General features: G+C 41.7%; 2 protein-coding genes across 2 annotated transcripts; one reads left to right on the forward strand and one right to left on the reverse strand.

The window, feature by feature from the left end:
- Nucleotides 1–2,353: 2,353 nt before the first annotated feature.
- fhip1b (FHF complex subunit HOOK interacting protein 1B) lies at nucleotides 2,354–13,479 on the reverse strand (the record flags this gene model as incomplete). Its single annotated transcript, XM_083908931.1, has 11 exons — nucleotides 2,354–2,664; nucleotides 3,580–3,742; nucleotides 4,239–4,417; nucleotides 5,190–6,575; nucleotides 6,976–7,145; nucleotides 7,694–7,773; nucleotides 8,191–8,358; nucleotides 8,506–8,751; nucleotides 10,432–10,662; nucleotides 10,885–11,289; nucleotides 13,351–13,479. 11 exons carry the CDS (start codon nucleotides 13,477–13,479, stop codon nucleotides 2,354–2,356), a joined length of 3,468 nt encoding a protein of 1,155 aa, XP_083765057.1.
- Nucleotides 13,480–19,091: 5,612 nt separating this feature from the next.
- Nucleotides 19,092–22,811, forward strand: cnga4 (cyclic nucleotide gated channel subunit alpha 4; the record flags this gene model as incomplete). The annotated part of the gene is made up of 7 exons (XM_083908395.1): nucleotides 19,092–19,240; nucleotides 19,471–19,572; nucleotides 19,671–19,777; nucleotides 19,942–20,525; nucleotides 20,623–20,868; nucleotides 21,016–21,181; nucleotides 22,018–22,811. 7 exons carry the CDS (start codon nucleotides 19,092–19,094, stop codon nucleotides 22,809–22,811), a joined length of 2,148 nt encoding a protein of 715 aa, XP_083764521.1.
- Nucleotides 22,812–23,438: the final 627 nt, after the last annotated feature.

Raw genomic sequence — 23,438 nt, forward strand, 5'->3', positions numbered from 1 at the left:
CTGGGAGTGGTGCAGTTATTGGTAGAGAGATTGTCTTTGGTGTCTGCATAAGTGTTACAGAGATTCATAAAACAGACGTTTACCTACGCGCTCCAAAAACGTGCTCCGTCTTTGACACAACGATTTGTAAATCGGTTAGAAAGCAGACAATATTGAGAGTAAAAGCAGGGGAAACTTTGTGCACAGCAACACCTTCTGGGCCTCTTTATCTGTGCAAAGGAAACAATCCCGTCCCAAACACATGGATGTGCGACAGACTAGGTGAACAGATGGACCGGCAGAAGGCGTCGGGTCAAATACACAAGTGATTTCTCTACCAATTTAATTAGCCGTGAGCAAAACATTCAGTGTGAAACATGTTCTTGTTGTCGCTGTTGATCTCTGCAGGCACCAGAACGACTCACTAAAATCACTAAATCCTACTGCATGGAAGCTAACGGAAGCTTGGCACTATTGCACAAACTGAAGGAAACTTATTCTACACGGTTTCATTGTTATTTAATTATAAATCTGACCTTAACTGGCATGCAGAAACTCCTAACTAATGATATTTAACAAAAACAAAAACTATAAATTCTGTAGAAAAGTGAATTACAGCAGTGATAAAAGATCGACATGTGCAAAACAGGACAACCCACAGCTATGGCTTTGACAGGTCGAGATGACGAGAAATGATGTGCTAATCGATTTCAGAGATTAAGACTTTGCAGAACGGCAGGCAGTTTCTCGACTGCTGAGAGTCTACAGAGAATGGCTAGTATGTGCAAAAAAACAAATGACTTCACAAGACACTATGGATTTTACAACGCAGTCATACTGGTGTCATGCTTCATTTTACAGGCTATTTCCCCAATATTTGCAGCCTAACTGCAGCCCTATAACATGAAGAATCACCCCGTCTAAAACTACCCACACTCAAAACAAATCCAAGCCTCAAAAGTCCACTTTAAACTTCAGAATTTGTCTTGGCATAACTCAAAACACTGTGATTGCGACTTCATTCGACCCCAAACACAAGACAATAAATTAAAAGCCGATCGAAACACAGGCACAGACTCCTCCTCCTCCTCACATACACATTAATACTTTGTACCTAACAATGAAATGAAGTGATCATTAAAAAAAAGTGTTAGTGTTAGAAAAAAAGAAATAGCAGCACATTAAGTTCCACGATGAACAGTTTTATGTTCAGTTTGGCCAAAACATTTAGAAGCTACCTAAAACCTCATCCCAAAAACTGAAATGGGGGGAGAGCAAATAAATTTTGAGCTCAGAGCTCAAAGAAAGATTTGTTTAAAGAGAAGTCAGTGAATGCATCCTTCGGACCTTAACTGTCAGTTTCCTTTCCTTAGTCAGTTAGGTCTTTTGAAAAGACTAAATGACACTTTAAAGGTATGAATTGGGAGACAATGAAGCCTTTCTTTCCCCAGTCTCCCTATGGCCACAGGTGAATGGCTTACAGATGGCCTGAAGACTGCACGTCACCACGTCACCGTCTCGATTTAAAAATAAACTCACACACACTCACACACACACACACCTGCTCCCACGTGCTGCTGATATGTCTAAAAATTGGAGCAAATGCAAAAAGACAAACACATTAAAACACAATATTGAACAAAAATGACATCAACTACCAAAAAATGTCCAGTACATTTGTGATGGTCGTGCTGATTCACAGGAAAAGTAAAGCGGTGCTCTCGCCTCACCCTCTTCCAGTTATTATCTCATTCATCCATGTCTAGTATTTGCAGCAGTGGAGCTTTTTCTGAATAAAATGAGGTTCTTGAATCTTACCGCAACTCTTTTTTCTTTTTTTCTCATGAGCTTTCACTATCGGCTTGTTCTTGATGGAGTTCTTTTTGGTGTTTGTCACACTTTTCTTGAGAATAAAACCGTCTTCTCCTCTGTGCCACCTGAACGCATCCTTTCAGCTTCAAAGATGAGAGTATCGACTAGCACCAGTATGTGCACCTATTTCTTTTTTTATCTGTGGCTTAAGTGTGTCACATGATACCATGACATAGTATGTGCATGTATAAGCTCCCAAATCTCACACATTTACTGAGATCTTCTGTGTATACAATGTAAATATAATACATGATATGCACACTATTGTTAGTTTACAGATGAGGACTTCCAGTCTATAATATCCTATAATGATTTTGGTACAAAAATGCCACTGATTTCCTCTTGCCGTCGTCTGTGTCATGGCAGACGACTCGCTTCTTTAACAGAAAAGTCTCAGTGCTGCAGTCTGGTGATGGGAGAATCCTATGAATCTCTTTTTACAGTCTTAACAAAAAAAAGAAGTGGAGGCTAAAAGACAGATTGAGGAGTCCATGTTTACCGTCTATTCCTCTGCCTCCTGGCTGTGAGCGAAGGGCAGGGTAACGGCGTGCTCTTGTGCCAGGGCAGCCAGCTCCTTGAGGAACTCACAGAAGATAACAGCACAGTAGACAGCATTCTTTACTCGCAGCGCCTCCGCTTGCTTCTCCAGGCCAGATGGTCCTCCACCTCCGCTGCCCCGGAACAGAGCGCTGTGCAGGGATTGGCTGCCGTCCCGTACGTGTGCGAGGGCCAGCTGAGCAGCATGCCGAGCGCGGGTTGGGCTGTTGGTGTGACGAAGGATCAAGTCTCCAAGAGATGGCTTACGACTCTTCACTGGAAGAAAGCATTAAATATACACGGTGTAACCTTTGTTGAATGACAGTGCCCTCTGCAGCCACAAGGGGGATTTTATGCCATTACAGAAACAAATCCTGTCAATGACTTGACCTCACCCCTGCCTTCCTCACCCACACATGCTGTCTGTTCTGCATATTTTATAAGCTCCTCACTGAATGACATAATAAACACTGTTTTGTAATGACTTTGGTCCAGTGTGTAAAATTTAGGGGGCATGAATGGAATATAAAGTAATTATGCTTATGTGTTTCTTGGTTGTTGTCTTCATTATGACAGAATGAGCCTTTTATACGAACATCACGAGTGAGTGCTTTCTATAAATGGCTGCCATGTTGGACTACCATGTTTTTAATTTTGGCTTTTAATACTTTTAATGATAACTGAAGGGTACAATAGGTTCTCCCACATGGTTGGAAGGGAAACATAAGGTGCAAAGATATATTCAGCTGCAACGCACAACCAATAGCTAAATATTACACACAATTTTCTACAATTCAGCATTAGCTGTTGTCCTAATGTTTACAGATGAGAGTTTTGTTTTAGAGCTGCAACTAACTAATTTTTTTCCCGATTAATCGTTTGGCCCATAAAATGTCATAAAAATGTTAAAAAATGTTGATGAAATGACGATGGCTTTGGATGTCTTGTTTGGTCCAAAAACCAAAATGATTCAGTTTTAATGATTTCTTTGTTATGTGGAGCAAAGAAACAAGGAAAATATTCACATTTAAGAAGCAGAAAAATTTGAAATCTTGTTTTAATCATGAAAAAAGCTTCAAACCGATTGATCGATTATCAAAATAGTTGACGATTAATTGAGTAATCGGCTCTATTTAGTTTTTTGCCCAAAACTGTATGTCTGCCCAATAATTTCTCCTCTTCCAGGCTCACCTAATGAATCCGAGCGCCGCAGGGTGGGAATAGCTCCAGACGAGTCAGTCCAGTCCACTTTGCCTCGGGCCACAAGGTACTGCTGGGCTTTCTTCAGCATGGCAGGAAAGTCCTCATGGGAGGCTGCGAATGCCTCAATGCGATTCTTCACAGAACCTAGAACCTAAAGTGAATCAGGGAACAAAGTTTCAGAGGTTTGTCTGATCTGCAAGGACAGTCGTCTTGTTCTGACAGATTTTTGCATCGGAAATATTAATTTAGGACTTGAAGATAAGACGAGCAGTCTTTTCCTACATAATTAATTACACTCCACAATTTTACCAGGTTAAATAGAGAGACAGATTATTGTAGCAGGAAGATAATTCATGTGAAATCAGTGTTTGCCTGCTTATGATTGTGTATGAATCACTCTGAGCTGAGTTCAGTATCATATTTTCGGATACTGTACATTGCCTTAGAATATGCAAATATCATCGTAGGCCTAATGGAGCGAGCACAGAAGTGAGGTGGGCTGAAAAGCTGTGCTTCAAAAAAACTGCACTGCAAGAGCAAATACAGAAACCTTTTTATGCAGTTTATCTGTATGTTCAGACACAAAAGCATACAAGACATTCCTTCACAATGCCATTATATACCAGGTGTCACCGGATGCGACGTACCTGGATCAGTGACTTGACACTGGGCTGGAAGACCATGTTGGTGTTGAGCAGGAAGGAACGCAGGAGGGGCTGAGGATAACAGGCCAGCTGGGCTACGATGCCCGTGAGCAGAATGTTGACGTACAGTGAGTTTTGGAGCATGTTCTCCAGCTTGGAAAAGAGAACCAGCATAAATGGCCCTGCAGAGAGAAAAGAGCAATGGATCACTGGAGGAAAAAAAAAAGACGTGGCACACAGCGAGCACTGAGCTGCATGTGAATGAAGTCGGTATGAAATCAGTCGTGTCCCTGGCAGCATTTTAAACAGCCAAGGTGGCAAAGAGGCTGTCTAACTGCGAGTAAGAGATTTAATGGGTAAAAGTGATTAAACGGTACGATATATCTTGACCCCATTTGTGCAGATGCTCTGTCTGCGAGTAAAAATTCAATCTATCTCCAATGAACTGTTCCCGTGGAAGAAATTTTGATGATCTGAACTCATAAACTTTGATGACTGACTAAAGTCAGTACTCCTCACTATTTCAGTGATTTAACATAATAAAAGTGCATCATTTATAAAGCAGTTTTAAGATAATTTGAGGTGAGAAATTGGCCATTTAGAGTCTAAACATGTGCTGTGTGTGTTAAGATATGACGTATTTATAGTTTGGCAGCGACGTTGTCGGCGGTGATCAGCTCGGCCTCTGTGGACGATCGGTGCGCACTGTGAGCCGGCACAGAGCAGCTTAGCTCGGCCTGTCCTGAGGACCAATCGCAGCTCTTGCCGTCTCAGTTGTCCCTTGACAGAGTGACGGACACTTAAAAAATATTTTGTGCAGTCGGAGACGACGCAGAGGCTCTGTGACAGGCTCTACGCACTTTACGCAGGAGTATAAATTGGGCTTTACCCTAATTTGAAGGAAAAAAAAAAGATACATGCAACATAATTAATTACCAAACATGTGGGTCTCACCTGTGTATGGCTGAGTGGCCGGCTGATTGAGTGGTCTGGACGGACTATAAATGCCCAACACCGACTCCTCTGCTTTTGTGTCACCTGACGGCTTCGCCTCCAGGGCCGAGGACTGCTGCTGTTCCTCCTCCTGCCGCTCAGCGTTCTGGGATTCTATGGCCGTGTCCTCCTTCTGAAAGACGGCTGTTCTGCTGCGCTCCCTCACCCGATCCTCCAGCTCCCTCAGTTCCTGCGTGAAGGCCTCGATGCTGATGCCCTGACCATTGGAGTCGCCAGGTGGCGGAGGGTCTCCTGGTGCCTGCTCCAGCAGCTCCTCAATGAGACTCTCTACGGACTGTTGCATCTGGTTGGTTTCTGGAAGATCTGTGGATGCGCTGTGTGAGTTTGAGGTGTCGCTGGTCAGCAGTCTGGTGTCAGATGTTGGCAGGGAAACAGAATTCTGGTTCGGACAAAGAGGTTTTGCGTCACTGATGTCACTGTTGTTAAAAATGGACTGTGGGACACTAGTGCAGCTTTGGGGGGGATGTGAGATGAGGGAACCATTTTGATTGGCATTTTCATCCAAATACTGCCTCTCTCCCAAGTCTCTCTTCACTTTCTTGACCTCCAAGCCTCTGTCTCGACTGTCTGAGCATCCATCGACCTGCCTAACCGTTCCATTATACATGGCCTGATAGCTAACAGTGATGGCTGAGGAGGGAGTGTGAGGGGCGGGGGACGAGGCAGCGTGGGAGGTTGATAGAGCGGTGGCTGAAGATGAGGATGGGACGAGAGGAGGTACAGGCTTCGGCTGAAGTTCCTCTCTCTGCAGGCTGCGTTTCTTGGAGCGTGGTGTGAGGGTGATGCAGCTGTTTTTGCCGATCGTAATATCCCACTCGCCGCTGTCCCGCTCCGAGCTGCTCCACTCGGACCGCGCAGCTGCCACAATGGCTGCCCTCTGCTGGCCAGGAGGGGTATTAGTGCTTCCTCCCTGCTGAAAAGAAAAGTGCTCAGGGAATATAGTCATGGAGGGGTTTGAGGCAAGGGGGGGCGGGGGTGGAGGAGCTGTGTTGGGGGAGGGGTTTTCTCCATCATAGGGTGCCGACCAGTCACGACAGGCCCAAGAGCAGAGCTCAATGTCCCGTCGGGCATCTTTGAGGTACTCCAGGTAACCAGAGTCCCAGTCCAGACACTCTGTGTGTGTGTGCTGCTGGTGCATCGGGCTGTCAGGGGATAAGGGGTGGGGGCTGGAAGTACCCGTCTGCAGAGGTTCCATGCTGCTGGGGGTAGAGGGACCCCCTCCTCCTGACCCCCCGCTGCTGCTCTGTTGGCGGATGAAGAAGGCTAAGCGGGATGGAGTGCTGGGTCTTGGCGGGACCGATGTCTCTGTGCTTGGACTGTTCAGCACTGTTTGATGAAAGGATTCAGACACAATATTTTTTTTTACTACACTGCGGCTATTAGCAAGGCAACAGCGATTGACTTGTTTTACATACACATGAAAGAGTATGTCCAGTATGCTTTATGTTATATTTTCTACAAAGTAGCCACAAGATTAGATTTGATTATTCAATTACTGAAACATTTGCTTTGTTTTACACGGAATAGGCTACATGTAGACACTAGGTACCAAAGCTGGTAGAAGGGGCATCACAAAACATTTAAAGCCCAAACTCAAAATCAACTGGTATATTTCTACGAACAGTCCTTTTCAAGAACAAAGGTGGCACTGGAAAAGCTTTGAAGGCATGTTCTCCATTTCAAATGGTCCACAAAAATCATGAAAAAAGACTTTATAGTTACTCACCCTTGCCCCAGAACGGATTGTCTTCATCCCGCTCAGTAGAGGACGCTGCATTCAACCGACAGCACTCTGGGATGAGTGATAGGAACTTGTCTGCCGACTTTCCATAAATGTCAGTCTCCTTGATAGCACGACGTTGACTCAACATTACATGGGTACAGGGCAGTAGATACCTGAGAGCACAGGCACAATGTTCAATCACTTCTTATACATGGTCTATGTTGATAACAGTGTTGAACTGTGGCAAACTGACACACGTTACTTGACACTGCAAGAACAAACTTTAACTTGAGGTGTTTAGATTCTCAATAATTCTGGTCGATAAATACCAAAGGTTCATAGTCACAGGCAGTTGAAATTATGCTAAGGTCCTGAAGATAAACTTACACAGGTACTAGTGGCCATGAATGTTTACTTACTAAAACACATTGGCACAGTGTGCCATCCATTAATGAGGTTTGTGGACAGACCTTATTTATGTGGACTTATTTTATTATTTGGACATTACATTACAAAAACAGATATGATTTGCCAATATGTAAATTTATTTCACAGTGTTGCACCTTGCGATTATCACGACTAGTGAGCAAGGTGACTGTGTGGCACATGACGTAAACAAACAGCTTATCAAAAAAGAAAAGAAAATGCTGTGTTATTCATAATAAACAAGCTTGTTGAAAGCATAACACTTAGGTAGAGGTGTTCAAATGTGCAAGCAAACCTGAGAACAAGCTGCAGCATGATGTCTTCACAGTGCAGGGAGAGCAGAGTCCTGAAAAGGCTCAGTGATACCATACAGAGCTGCAACAAGCACAAGGAAATTAGAAATTATTATAAAATAGAGACATATTTTGCAGTCTGACCATTGTAGTGTCTTGCATACATTTCTAAAAAATGTGTCACTTTTCAGGTGAAAGAAGTCATGACATGTGGGTTCCTCTTTTTCAGTGATTATTTCAGTGAGTATTACTTTTAAAGCGGACCTAGACCGGAAGTTCCAATTAACCCTGTTTTTTAGTGTGTATCTGCGTCATTACCTTGTTTAAGAAGCTCTGAATGTTCTAAACAAACAGTTCAGCCACTGCTGAGAACGCTGTTTTATTGTAATCTCGGCAATTTCTGCTGTCAGCCCACTCACCGCCCACTCAACTGTGTTCACATAAGGGCCTTGAGACTCTTTCACTCAAAGATGCACACAAGGAGTATATAAATACAGACCCTTGAATTGCTGCTGATGCGCGTGAGAAGTGTGTCCAGGATGGTGTCGTTGTCGTGGCAATGCAGAAGGATGAATCGAAGGAAGGTTTTGAGGAGGGAAGTTTCCGTCACACTACGCAAGAAAAGCTCCAGGTAGGCGGTGCTGGCGATCATCTCATCCACCGATGACTGTAAATATGTTTGATTCAGGAAAAAGCTTTTTACGATTTTGCCACATACAAAACTGAAGTTTTCTCACATAAAAATACTGAAAAAAATATAAGGAGGTCATTGATTATTCAGTGTAACTCTTATCTTATTTCAACCCTTTCCTACCTTGTGCAGAGCAGGCCCCATCACAGGTACAAGGAAGCCATTGTGGAGGTAATCCAGGAGCTGGTAGCGGACCAGGGGATGAGCTACTTGCACCACAGCATTGCAGAACTCCAGGGAGTTCATAAATAGCACAAGTGACGACACGCCTATCCAGTCCTCCCGCCGCAGGGCATGCCAGTCGTCTCCTCGAACCTCAATCTTCCTGGGCAGAGAGGAGTACAGGGCGCTGAGGCCTGTCGCTAACACCTGAGGAGAAACAGACAGGGATTCAGATGGGACTAGTGATTCTCAACAGCAGCACAGGCTGCATTTTTAATGTATCCTCAAAGCACACTGTGCCTCATACAACGGCACTTTAAGTAAATTATCATACACAAATATTTGGGGGTTTAGGGCTGTTGATCTCTTTTTTTTTTTAGTAAGTAGATTCTGTATGCATGCACACCTTAGCTCATGTCCAACATTTGTTCAACCCTGTTAAATGTGTTAAATGAATGTCTTCAAATGCAATGAGTTAAAAGGCTCTTTTGTAACATCTAGCGGCAGCTGTGAGAAACACAAGCAGAAACAAGTCTGACTCTATTTTTATTTTCAGGAAGTTAGACATTGTCGATTTGTACCGAGTAGCAGTTGAAGTAGGGAGTCTGTGACACTGTATGTGCTTATCTTACACACCGTGCTTGTCTTAAAAAGTGTAAGTGTGTGATGTTGCATGATGTGGTTATTTTTCTACGATGTTCAGAGGAAGTCCTTCAAGAGCTGATAGATGTAGATAAGGACGAAGAATGTTCTGTCAGAATGCATAGTCATCTCCTTCCTCTTCCATTAACACACACCATCACTGGTGCATCAGACTGAGAAAAACACACACACACACACACACACACAAGCAGGCTCATGCCGCTATCCTTTTAAGGACATGCATAGACTATCATTCATTTGTACAGCCTAAACAAAGTGTTATCCCCAACCTTTACCATAACCAGTTAATGCTTAACCCTAACCTTAACTAACTAAACACAAGATCATTGGAAATTAGGTTCTGCCAGGTTTTGACACCATGAAGACAACTAGACAACTAGGCTTCTCATACACACACAAACATAGAGACCTATTCATGTACGCATCATTCTAATGTCTCTTTTCTGTGAGAAGATTACATTGGAAAGCAAAGTAGTGTGAAACAAATCCTTAATTATCTCATAATAATAATGGATAATTGTACATATTTCACCGTGGGAATAAACAACATGACAGTAAACTGAGGACATTATTAAAAATGTCCCTATAAAGTCACTTCAGTTACAGCCATTGTTGTACACGCTCATATACTATTCTGGTCTAGCTGCCCAAGTGGGGACCAGAGTCCGTGAACGTTGCGGTTCAGTGTTTGTACAGAACGTTAACGCGAACACTCCAACAGAATATAGAGCCGCAATTTCACCGTTTTGGTGGCATTTTAATGACAAATATGCACATAAATAGAGCTAGTTTAGCAGCAGTCCTCCACCCTCTCTTCTCCCCTCGCCCTCTTTATCAGCAGCACCTGCAAACTTACTTTCTGTTCTTCTTCTCTACTTCACTTCCTCATCTTTAGGAATTTAACATAGAGTGTCAGAGCTTTTCTGTGTGTTTTCACATCCAACTAAGACACATATGTGGGACAAAGACATCTCAGCTGGCTAGGAACACAAAGGCAGTAGTGTCGGAGCAGGTGCAGATAATTCTTTACAAGTGTATTTTTTTTCATATGTTCTCAGCCACTAGACAAGAAATGCTGAATTTACAGGATCTTTAAATCCAAACAATAAGATCTCTGCTTTTACTTAAAGTTGTGAATTTTTGCATCCATGCCGTTCATGTTTAGTTGTAATATTTATTTGCTTTCCATGAAAAAGTTTGGTTTTCATGAACAACATCTCTTACCGGGCAGAAGTAGGAGTTCTCAGCAATGTAACGCGCCACAGCCTCATGGCTGGCCGAAGCCGCCATGACCAGCAGCAGTGCGTCTCGGGCCTGCTGTCCGATGGCTCCGTCTCGGTGGATAAATGGCACGAGGAGGGAAAAGATCAGAAGATTGGTGGAGCCCTGCTGGGCCGGTGCTGCCCGGAACAACATCTCCAGAACCACTGGTTGTCGAGCCATGGTCACACACACCTGGTGGGATTTTAGAGTCAGACAATCAGTGTTGTACACTACCAGCTAACATTCATATGTAGGTTATTATAAGTAACATGAACAGTCACTTGACGAGCATATTTCTTTTAAGCATTTGCCTGCCGTTTTAAGTAATCTGGGAATTATGCCCCATTAGTGTCCGTTCACATGTTTGCATTGAAATTAATAATAAAAAGGTTTTCAAACTGAAGGTGAATATACCTGATTGAGCAGCAGCACCAGACTGTTTTCCAGGACTGGAGGACAACCTAGATCTGGGTCTGCACAAGCTCCCATCAGCCTCAGCAGGGGGTGGAGAACGGCCGTGTGCTGCAGCAGAGGCTGCTGGGACTGGCCGATGAGCATCTCAAACAGCTTGAGCAGCGCCCCCTGGCTGTCTGGGTCCAGGCCACGTCGGAGATGCCACTGAACCAGGCACTCTAGAATGTTCTCTGTGACTACCAGCTCCAGTATGGGACCCATGGGTGGGACACTGGCACCGCCCTCCGAGCACTCGGCAGGCCGCTCCTCTGCCAGCAAACATAACATCTGGTCGGTGTGATTCCTCACTGCCGTCAGGTCATCGCTGGAGGAAGAAGGCTCGTGCTGCTCCAAAACCCAAGAGACCTGCATAAAGGAACAGTGTTTTGTGTGAGATGTAACTCTTGACATGATGATACACAGAAATGTAGCATTTCATTTCTACAGGGCTCTGGATCCTTATAATGGGCTTATGAAGTTTTATGAAATGGATCATTATGGAATATATTACATCTTTTTGTGAGGCTTCATCGCAGCACACATACTGTGGTCACATGGGCGTAAATAATAAAATAAATGATGGCTGAAGGTCACTCGGATGCTTTGGTCAAGCTCCTGCCACAGACATTGGCATGAGCTTGACCAAAACAGTTAAGAGAAATGGGACACAGCCAAAATTTAAAGCACTTAATACATTAAGTATTAAGTACTTGAAGGCATTTAAATAGCCTCCATTTATGTCATTAGTGGCAGCTGTGCACCATTTCTCCCATGTGAGGTCAGATCCCTGCTGTCATACGCATGATCAGACCTTCTGTTGTGCTGAAGTTAGTTTAAGTGGAAGTTTTTTTTTTTCTTTATTCTTAAAGGTGCATTATGTAATAAATCTAAAGCAACTGGCCATAAAATCCTCCTAATATTTTGCAGACTGCAAATCATGTTTATGTTTTGAAATCATGTTTTGGCATGTGGCGCCACCTACCACCGTCTACCAATCATTGCAGTCAGTAGAGTCTCAGCTGCCGAGCAACCACGGGTTGCCAGTTACGTTGGAAAACGAAACTTAAAAGACCTCGGTATTTAGAATTTTAGTGTAGTAACCGTTTTTGGCCACATTCTTACATATGGCACCTTTAATACATGAAAAACATGCACCACTAAAATAATAGTGTGTATATTATTTTGAGTAGTTCAACTCAAAAACTGACCGATGTTCTACTTTGACATTACTGACACCACAACTGCTATTTTATCAGATAGAATGTGACAAAATTGCACTAGCTTGTAAAAGAGCAGAACTAACCCATGAAATAGGGTTTCATAACATTTATCAAAAGGGTCAATCAGTCAGCACGACTGTAATGATGATGAATCGGCAGCTCTGCCATAGGCTTGTGCGGCTAAGAGACGTTCTTCTTTGTTTGAAGTATGTGGTAGCCAAAGACAGGAACCTATTTCGTGAAAGCTGTAGGCTACATACTTTGTTTGTACTCCCCCACAAAAGTTAGTTCAGTTACATACAACTGAACAATCAAGACTTAAAACATGGATTGGTTGATCAAAAAGGAAAAGACTATCTGCTCCAGTTTCCCTCCACTACCACATGCATGTTACTGTACCTACAGAAGTAGGAATCTTGCACAGACATGCAGAAATGATTCATCATCTTGCGGCTATGTTGGAATCTGTTCGTCTATAAAGAGTTCAGTTTCACACAGCATCTAAGGCAAGACTAACGAGAACCACTCAGATGCACTTTGCCTCAGAACAGCGTCAACATTCAGGCAGCGTCAAGGCTCTGTAACCTATAAACTTTTAGTCAGTAATTGAACATGAGCCAATCACTTACAGAAGCCAACTGAGTGTGTGTGCGTGTATGTGTGTTTTCACACCATGCGTCTGGACAGATAATCATTCACCGAAGGAGCCTTTAAATTCTAGCCACTCTCTAGTCTAAGAGAGACCAGTGTGTGTCTCTCTTTGGCTCCAGTTTGTCACGAGTGAAGCTCCAACTCGACAAGATAACCCATTTATTCTGAGGGGAGACAAGTGATCACACTGGGGTTGGGCAATGTCCACTTAATTGGCATTGTGAAGCTTATGCAGTAAAACACTGCGATGGATATGTGGTGTGTCAGAGAATTACCTTTCTAATATAATTTAGGTTATTCTGCATATGACAATGCAGCATTCTTACTCTGTGTGTAGCACTGCAACAGCGGCATATGCTGTAGTTACAACGATGGAGCTAAAAATAAGTTTCTTGTGTAATATAGTTCAACTGAGGACTTTATTTAAAACCTTTTTTAAAGAGTCGGTATAACAGCTGAACCTTGTGAATCAATTTGTGCACAGTGTAAACAATGTGCCATTATTAAAATAAAACATTTCATTGGAATTCAGAGAAGAGGTATTTTTCCTGTTCACCTGTCTCCAGTGGTTCTGAAACACCATTAGGCAGGTCTCTGGGTCAGCAGTGCAAGGGCTGGAGGGGGCAGCGCTCCGGCCAGATCTTGTCCCGGGACCCCGGGGGTTCAGTCTGCTCAGCCAGCTCATGCTGGACCAAGAGGGGGGCAGGTCAAAAGTGACAAGAATTCAAAAGAAGTTGTAAGGGGGTCTATTGAAAGGTTAGAATATGCCAGAAAAAGAAATTCAGAGGGACAGAAAAGACGGTGCAAGATGGAGAATGGGAACGTTAGGGGAGGAAAGAAGGGTGAAAAGGGAAAAGGAAAGTGTATCCAGAGAGGAGGAGGTCGGCTGTAGGGGGCCGTCAGTGCCAGTCAGGGTACATCCAAGAAAACGGCTTTACAGACTGTGTGACCCTGTCCGCCCTGTAGACCCTGTCATCCAGTCTGAAGCCAACACCACTCCATAGCCGGTCAGGATGGGCACTCTGCAATGTGGAAGCAAAAAAACAAAACATATTTATCAACATAAACATCATTTCACAAAAATACTCTTACAATATAATAGAATACACCAATTGTGGAAGGGGATGATGGATGTTGTCTATTATATTTACAGTGGACACATTGGTATTTTCACACCAACCCTGAAAAGCCTATTACGTCCTGGAAGTGTATTTTGACTGTCAACATTTAAGATGGGCAGCATGGATCACATATTCTCACTATATTATACATATAATTTCAAGCCTACATAAAAATACAACGTGAACCTGTGTACTCTGTTCTAACTTTTTTTTTCAAACCTAGTAATGTAGGTGGGAGCATTCAGAACCTAGAGAATTAAATATCAAGAAAAATAACAAAATACTGACAAAATTAATAATAATTTGTAAGATGATCATGACTGTAACACTAAATTATACAGGTTTCCAACACTACAATAAATAATTCATTTTTAGAATTATGTGCTCAGGATTCTCGATCTTTCCTATAGTCTAATAAACAAACAAAAGCAAGCCTCTACAGTTTGTTGTTTCCAGGGAAACCATGCAGCCCACCTACAGCCAATCTTCTGCTTAACATGAAATATTTCAACCACTTTTTCCTTTACTGTATTCATCTGCTAAATAAATAAATAAATTATTAATCAGTAAACTGACAGCGTGTCACCACATGTCATCCAGATTATTGTTAATTGGAAATCTATTTCTGTGAAATGGTTTGCTTTTTATATACAATTAATTTAAATGGCCCAATGTGGTGGTTAGTGCAATTATGCTCAAAAGGGTAACCAAGTTCATTCTCACAGTGTTAAAACCTAGGTGTAGATAACTAAATCTGTAAATGTTATTGCAACCAACTAAGTGTCCCTTTCTTTTCATGTGTAAATTAAACATGAAACAACACTAGTAAAAACATGGTGGTGCATATGCAAGCTCTGCAGAAGAGGACACATTTCTCATGCTCATTCTAAACTAATTACACCAAAACTTTTTTTCAGTTTTGGAATCATTATAGACTAATGGAAATGATGATGATGATATGAAAATGATATAACATTTATCATTTGTGGTAATATGACTAGGGATGAAGATACATGACATTTGAAGAGACAGGACTATAAGATTTCATGACTTGACTGAACAATCGATCAGTCCTTATTGCTACTGAATGTCACGCACAGTTACTGAATGACAAACAGCACTAACAGAGTGACAGGTTGTCATCAGGTGGGTCTCCGTTAATGATATACATACATCCTGCAATGGATTCAGTCTTCAAAGACGCTGCATGAATCCATAGTTACACATAAGGTGGAAAGAAATTTAACCTCCAAAAAGTAAAAACAGAGACATCTGCAGCAGCATAAAAACACAATACAGTCTACAATACATCACCAGTCACCACAATGCTTTTCATCTAGTCTGTTTCATGAAATAATGGTTAATTTACCACATAGGAATGTAAAGTGTGTTTTATTTTCAGGTTGCACACAGAGTATCATAAAACTGTTCAAGTAAGTTCAAAGCTCAACTACATTCCTCTTAAGGGAGCCCGTGTGCTTATTTGACTGTTATAATCTCAGAGCACAAAGTCTACAAGCAAAGATATACTGTGTCAGATGTTTAGACACAGTGGAGAGTGAGGAAAGCCTCTTTGTGATTTCACCACATTGCATACATACTGAACTCCACACCTGTTTTCTGAAAGTGCTTGCTATTCTAGATATGTTGTACCTGTCTGTTTTCAAGATTTAACCACATTGATCATGCCTGATGAAAGTTGCAGCGAAATGCTCATTGAGCGCTCATGGCTGACAATGAGAATTGTGAACGAGACCCTGAGCGAGAGAGCGGAGAGAGACACGAGCCAACATTTGCTTCACATTATTCACTGTGGCAAAGGTGGTCTTTAACACATCAGTGAGCTCTTGTACTAACAAACTGTGTCAGTCCATTCACTTTGACAGCAAGCTTCTCAAATCACCTTTAAAAAGGTACGAGCAGATTTACATAAATATAATGTGCACAATTTTTCCGATGTGCTGACAATACACTATATAAGGTGAATTACTGTATAGTTGAAGTTCTACTGTATACTGACACTTGTTTTAGTACCTTTACATGTTTCATAAAGAAGTCCATATGTGCCATATGTAAGAATGTGGCCAAAAACGGTTATTACATTCAAATTCAAAATACAGAGGTCTTTTAGGTTGGATTTTCAGACATAACTGGCAACCCGTGGTTGCTCGGCAGCTGCGACTCTACTGACTGCGATGATTGGTAGATGGCGGTAGGTGGCACCACATGCCAAAACATGATTTCAAAACATAAACATGATTTGCAGTCTGCAAAATGTTTTTTTTAATGCAAATATTTTGTCTGTACTGTTGTTGTTGGTGAGTTTAGTTTGTTATATGAACATTATTTCTGAGTCTCTGTGACATATTAGGAGGATTTTATGGCCAGTTGCATTTAGATTTATTACATAATGTACCTTTAAGTGTCAGACATCAAAATTCCCAAATGCAACAGTGTGTAGATGAGGTGGCTGTACAGGAACTTTGCATATAGAGTATTTAAACTGCCTGAGGAGATAATTAATATAATCCATCACTGAGACTTGGATACCAGAAATGAATCACATTTGAAAAGCAGAATGTGGTCATCATATTTGACTAATAATGAGTCAATTTAGTTTTTGTTTAAAGATAATAATAATAATGATAATCTTGAATCTTTCAACAAAACAATACCTTCAGAATAATATAGCATATGTTTATTTTCTTAATTTGAAGCTTGTAATATTCTGCGCTGAAAACTGCACATTAGAGGACAACTCCTGAAGCACTCCGTCCATGTGAGTTCCAGGACAACAACGACAACAACAACAACAACAACAACAACAACAACAACATCCACTTAGTTAATTCAGGACAGAGCAACGTTCACGGCCAAGTCAAGCATCAATCACTGCAGCGTTTTGGGTCATGTGTCCCTTTCCCTCTGACAGTCTGATAGCGCAAATAGTTTGCTTTAAACTACGAAAACGAACGATCTTGTCTGGAAACGGACTGGTTTGTTGACAATATCTCTTACATCTGACCTTACAGTTATCAACCTGCACCACATCTCATATTAAACATAGAAGACATAGGAGAACGATGGTTTCCACCTGAAAACAACAACCAGTGCATTTCAATGGCGAGATGGTGTAGCAAGCTAGTTGACTCTGCAAATATAATTAGCTGTCTTATATATGCAAACCATGTGAGAGATGTATTTATCTAGTTGACGTGCTGTTGCTACTTCAATGGGATATCTCGAGGTCACTCACCTTGGATGTTTGTGTATGTCTTAACAGTTGTTGTGAGGCGCTGAGGTCCACGGATGCCTGTTAGCTGGCTGCTGGTAAGTTAGCGCTGCTTGGATGCTAACGACTAGCTGCTAATGAATTCCACAATGTCAGAGCAGTAAACGGACGATCAGAGAGGAAGAAACCTGGAGACAACTGGCGAGCTAGGTCATAGTGAACCGGGGAAGCTGACACATTAACCACTCCTTCGTTCGAGCTGCTGTGCATCCTGTTAACGACAGATAAACATCCCACTTGGTCATTTCTTAGACACTCTTCCCTTTCCCGCAGCCATCTTACTTAGACTCCTCCTCCACGGCCTGACTCACACCTCTACACTGCTGCTCCTCACTGCTGGCAAAGGGCGTTGAGTAACAATAACAAAGCAGAAAACCCCACTTTCACAGTAACTCTGTTAAGTATATTGTACACTGTGTATTATATTGTGGAGATAGTTGTTGGTCAGTAAACTATAGACCTACAAGAAATGATGGATATTCTGATCAGGGGCGTTACAAAAACAAGGTACGGGGCCCTGAGTTGTGGGGCACCCCTAAAGTTGTGGGCGCTTTAACATTAGTTGACACACTTGCACTGCAACTGTTTTTGTTGCTGTTGTGATTGACTTAATTATTTTCTGTGTCATTGTCTTCCTATTTCAGTCTTGACTGAACTCTTAAACTTTGACCTGAGTGTGCAGATGTCATCACGTTAGCTAGTGGAAAGTAATAGGTCAACATACTTTAAACATGTTTTAATATATTATCAGTCAAGCAGTTTATCATTCAGTGCTAGCAAATAAATAAAAAAATGTTGTATTATTATTTTATTTTTATTTTTTTAAAGGAGATAAACAACCAAACTATTTACACTCTGTGTGTTCCACCCCTTGTCTGTAGGGGGTGCTCTATGGAAATATTTGTGTCAATAAATATTTTCACAAATCAATTAACATTTTTTAAGAAGCAAACAACACTTTTTAAGGATAAAAAAAAAAATAGATTTAATTATTTAAAAATATTGTTTTAAAATACACTTGTGTTTTGTCCTCCGTGATTTGTTCTTTTCGCCATGGGTTTTTTGTTTGCGGACAGGAAGCTGCCTGCTGATTGGCTTGAGTTTTGGAGTTTTTACATTAATGTCTCTTCTTTAAACCAACGTTAATTCAGTTCGATCCCTTGAAATCGATTCTGCTGATTCTGACACCTACTGGTCATGATGACTGATCATCATTTTTCTGCTCAGCTGCCACAGAGCTTGATATGTTCATTTAATCAATGTGGTAAGTCAAGTAACACAACTATACAGAAATATAAATATTATAATAAGAAAGTTAAAATAAAGACTTTAGAAAGAGCATGCATGAGGGTTCTGGATATGGACAAAACAGAGATGTCAGCTCTCTATCACAACACTCCTGTCTTTGTATATTTCTTTCAAATGTTCCACTTAGAGATACAGACTTTTTATTTACATATCACATGATTTCCTCCTTTTAATCATAATCAATAGAATAATAACACAATAGTTTGTATATTTATTCATTAAATGTCTATGTTAACTAAATGATGTACATGTAGTAAACTGTGTTTATTTTTTCTATAGTGACATATAAAGGCACATATCTATTGCTTGTGCTCTTTATTTCAATAATAAGACATCTGGTTTTCTAGATGATTAGAAGCGTTCCCAGAGGACACGACTGTTGTGCTTTCCTTCCATAGAGACCAGCGTCACCAGGCAGTGTACAGATACACCTGGTATGTTGTTAGGTGAACCACACAGTGCTGCCTGCCTAATGCAACTCATCCAGTTTGTTTGAATTATTGCCCGAGAAATTGTGATGCTCACGCAGAGGGCAGCGAGGTTAAGAGCAAAGAAATATGTGCTAAACTTTGGAGAATGGATAAAACAGGTGATGTTCATGTGAGAGGCAACCAATGGCAGAGACTCCTCAGGTGGCAACGGGGACAGAAGGTGAATGAGGAAGGAGAAGATGGGGCCAAGGATGAAGGGAAACATAATATCCTTCTGAATCTGAAGAGAGTCAAGTGAGTAATGAAAGCCTCAGGTTTGGTGTTTTGGATCAATTTCAATCTTCAAATTAATGTTTGTAGTTCAGCTAAAAACATATACCTGGAAGCTTCTACTATGTACCACAACGTTCATGTAAAACATGTTAAAACATTAACTTTGTTTATCCCAGTGAGACAAATGTGGATGTGCAAAATCAAATATTCTTTTAATTTTGGTGTCCTTTCTTTCATCATTTTGTTTTCAGTTGGAAAGACTGGGTGGTTGATCCCGCAGAACAATTTTATTATGTGTGGCTACAGGTCATGATCCTCCCAATTGTCTACAACTGGGTGATCATAATTTTGAGGTACAATCATGTATAATATATATAATATATACTGTGTATATTTACTAGGTTTCCTGAAATTACATTTTCCTGGAGGCTCTGTCTTTCTGTTTTCTCAGGACATGTTTCACTACTATTGCACTGAGCTACCTGCCTGTGTGGCTTACACTGGACTATCTGGCAGACCTCATGTATTTGCTTGACATGATCATCACTGTTCACACAGGTTAAAAAAAAAAAACTTTTAACTGAGTGTCTGAAATGGAACACAGCTCTATAAACTTTAACTTCACTCACGACAGTCATGAAAGAAAAGACAATAAAGTGCAAGTCATCTAAAAAGATGAAGTGCACTCCTAACTTTTTTGCGCTTTGCTCTTCCTTCTCCAGGCTACTTGGAACAGGGCATCCTGATTAAAGAACTAAGTCAACTGAAGAAGCACTACCTGCACTCTAAACGTTTCTTAAGAGACATTGTTTCCCTGCTTCCAACTGACTTCCTCTACTTTGTCTTTGGCATCCAAACTCCAATGGTGAGGATCAACCGCTTTCTGCGTTTGCCACGGCTTAATGAGGCCTTGGACCGAATGGAGACAAGAACCTCCTACCCCAACACTTTTCGCATCACCAAGCTCATGATCTACATCTTCGTGTTGATCCACTGGAATGCCTGTCTCTACTTTGCGCTCTCCAACTACATCGGCTTCGGAAGTGATCGTTGGGCCTATCCAAACATCACCAACCCAGAGTTTGCCTCCATGCGCCGTCAGTACTTTTACTGCTTCTGGTTTTCTGCCCAGATTTTCACCACAGTAGGGGACACCCCCCTGCCAAAAAGGGAAGAGGAGCAGTTGTTTATGATTGCAGACTTGCTCATTGCTGTGCTAGTATTTGCATCTATTGTTGGGAATGTTGGGAACGTCATCTCAAGCTTAAGAGACCGTGATAATGTCTTTTTCCCAAACCATGAACTGGTAAGTTGGACGATGAATTTCATATGCCTTCATGTTTGATTTCATATCAATTGTACTCACAATTGTAGAAAATAAACATTTTCTTTTTTTCATTTAGGTGAAGGCCTACTTGCGTAGCCATCACATTAGCAAGGAGCTTCGACAGCGAATTGACGACTGGTATCAGCACCTTCACATCAACAAGAAGATCATGCGAGAGAATGAAATTCTGCAGCAGCTGCCCTTGCACCTGAGGACGGAGATCGCCGTCAGTGTCCACCTCCCCATACTCTCTAAAGTCACCATCTTCCAGAACTGTGAGAAAAGTTTGCTGGAGGAGTTGGTGCTTAAGCTAACACCTCAGGTCAGGGAAAGAAAGGCTCAAGGTCATATGGCAGACATTGGGAGAATTCACCTAAATTCAACCATGTTGCCTTGCTGGTACAACACAAGTTCTCACCAAAAATATTTTTTTCAGGATTAAAATGTTTCTTGCGTCTCTTTCATGCAGGTATTTAGTCCTGGGGAGTACGTCTGCAGGAAAGGAGATGTGGGCCATGAAATGTATATCATCAAAGAGGGGAAACTAGCAGTTGTGGCAGATGATGGGGTCACAGAATTTGCTGTGCTGAGTGATGGGAATTTCTTTGGGGAAATTAGTATCCTCAACATCAAAGGTAACTAAAAATAGCAAGCACACTTTGCACTTGTTTAAACAACATACAAATGTATGTAGGTTAAAGCTCACATAGAGTGGTCCTGTTGCACATATATGTTAGTTATGGAGGTCTACTTACATACATTAACTTGTTTTTATGGTCAAAAACCTCCTAGTTGCTGTAAACGAGCCGATAGAAATCCTCTTTTCTGACGGTGTTCCCCAGCCGTGATATTTCAGACTCAACTCTCACCCCTGCTTCCCAACTGTCTTGTCATTGGCCAATACCCAGAAGTGACATATTCAGCACACCCGCTCTCAGAAGCGCAGCTCCCCCCTCTGGAACGGTGGATGCACTGCTACTCATTATCAAAACATTGTTTTAACAATGTTTAAAAATAGCTTTGTCATGACTCCCCTCCACACCGCAGTCCCTTTTATGACTTTGACCCGGAGTCAGACCCAGAGTCAGAAGACACTGTCGCTCACCTCCACAACGGACGTTCTTCTTCTTCTTCTGCGGTTCAATGTACGCAACCGGATGTGCAACTAGTGACTGGAGCAGCACGATCTGCTGTTCCGGAGAACCGTTGTAAGACCGGGTTTTTTCAGAGATCTCCCTGAGCCTGAGATTACAATAAAACACAGCGTTCTCAGCAGTGCCTGAACTGTTTGTTTAGAACCTTCAGGGCTTCTTAAACAAGGTAATGATGCAGATACACACTAAAAAACAGCGTTAATTGGAACTTCCGGTCTAGGTCCACTTTGATAAACTCAGAGGAGACTTTCTTTGCTTTAATGTGAGATTTTTTTTTTAGAATACTGATGTGATTAAACAGCTACTTTCTTTTTCAGGTAACAGATCTGGGAATCGCCGCACTGCTAATATTCGAAGCATTGGCCACTCTGACCTGTTTAGCTTGTCTAAAGAAGATCTTACAGATGTATTATCAGAGTTCCCTGCCGCCAAACATCACCTGGAGGAAAAAGGCAGGCAGATCCTCATCAAGATGGGAATGTTAGAGGAGAGTGGGGAGGGAGAGCCAAAGGAGGAAGAGAAAGTTGAAACCAAGATAAACAAGCTTGAGACCAGCCTGGAGGTCTTGCAAACAAAACTAGCTCGACTTATGATGGAACTGGAGTCGAGCAATCGCAAGATGCAGGCCAGGGTAGAGCAGCTGGAGATGGAGGCTGCAACCCTGAAAACTCAGCTACCAGAAGATGGGGAAGAAGGAGAGAGTGCAGATGGAAGAGGTGAAGGAGTTGGAGGAGAGTTTCAATGGGAGAGAGAAGAGGCAGAGGGTGAGGAAGAGCAGGGTTCTGATGCAAAGGTGAAAAAGGTAGGACAGGGAGAAGATAGTAATGATATTACCAAGGAGGGAGATGGAGAAAGCACTAAAAGCACAAAAGACGATGTTGAGGGGATGACTGAAAGAGATAAATCTGCTTTGAAGGACCAGTATGACCAGGAAAATGAAAAAGGGATGGATGGAGACAAAAACCAAGAAAAAGGAGACGATAGGCCTGGGAAAGGAGATGGAGCTGAGATTGAATCTGAAGACAAGACAGATGAGAAAACTGGAGAAAGAAAATCTGAAGAGGGGAGTGAAAAGGGTGACGAAGAAAAAAAGAATGGAGCTGAACAATGAAGAGCAGAAAAACATAAATTATTATTCAAATGTTGAAAATACAGGTTTCTCTTGGTTCTCCGGTTCCCCCCCCCACAATCCAGAAACATGCAGATTTTGGGATTAGGGAAATTGGATAGATAGATAGATAGATACTTTATTCATCTCACAGAGAAATTCACAAGTACACTGAATTGTGGCTATGTGTTGAATTGGGAGTGAGAGTGGATGGTTGTTTTCGCCCTATGTCAGCTGGGATTGGCACAGCACCAACCACAACCTTCACATGGAGGATAAAGCAATAGAAGATGGATGGATGGATGGATGGATGTTGAAAAAACCTCAACATTTCAGTCACCTAATATGTAACACAATTATGTCTCACTAGATGGCAGCATTGTGCTAAAAGTGTAGAGAAAATGTATATCATCAACATCGAAAACATCCCTGTGTTGCAAATAGAGATGATGTAGTTATATATTTTTAATGAACTTTGTTGATGTACAAAGAAAATAAAATGCAATAATTTGTGTTTACACTTTTGTGTCTTGTGAGTGGTTATGTTGTTGAATGGGACTTTTACTAAGGTACATTTACTTCTAATAGTTGAATACATAGATTTTTCTTGATCCGTGCACACGTTTATAT

The sequence above is a fragment of the Microchirus variegatus genome (genome assembly GCF_963457635.1).
Source record: "Microchirus variegatus genome assembly, chromosome: 22".
NCBI lineage: Eukaryota > Metazoa > Chordata > Actinopteri > Pleuronectiformes > Soleidae > Microchirus > Microchirus variegatus.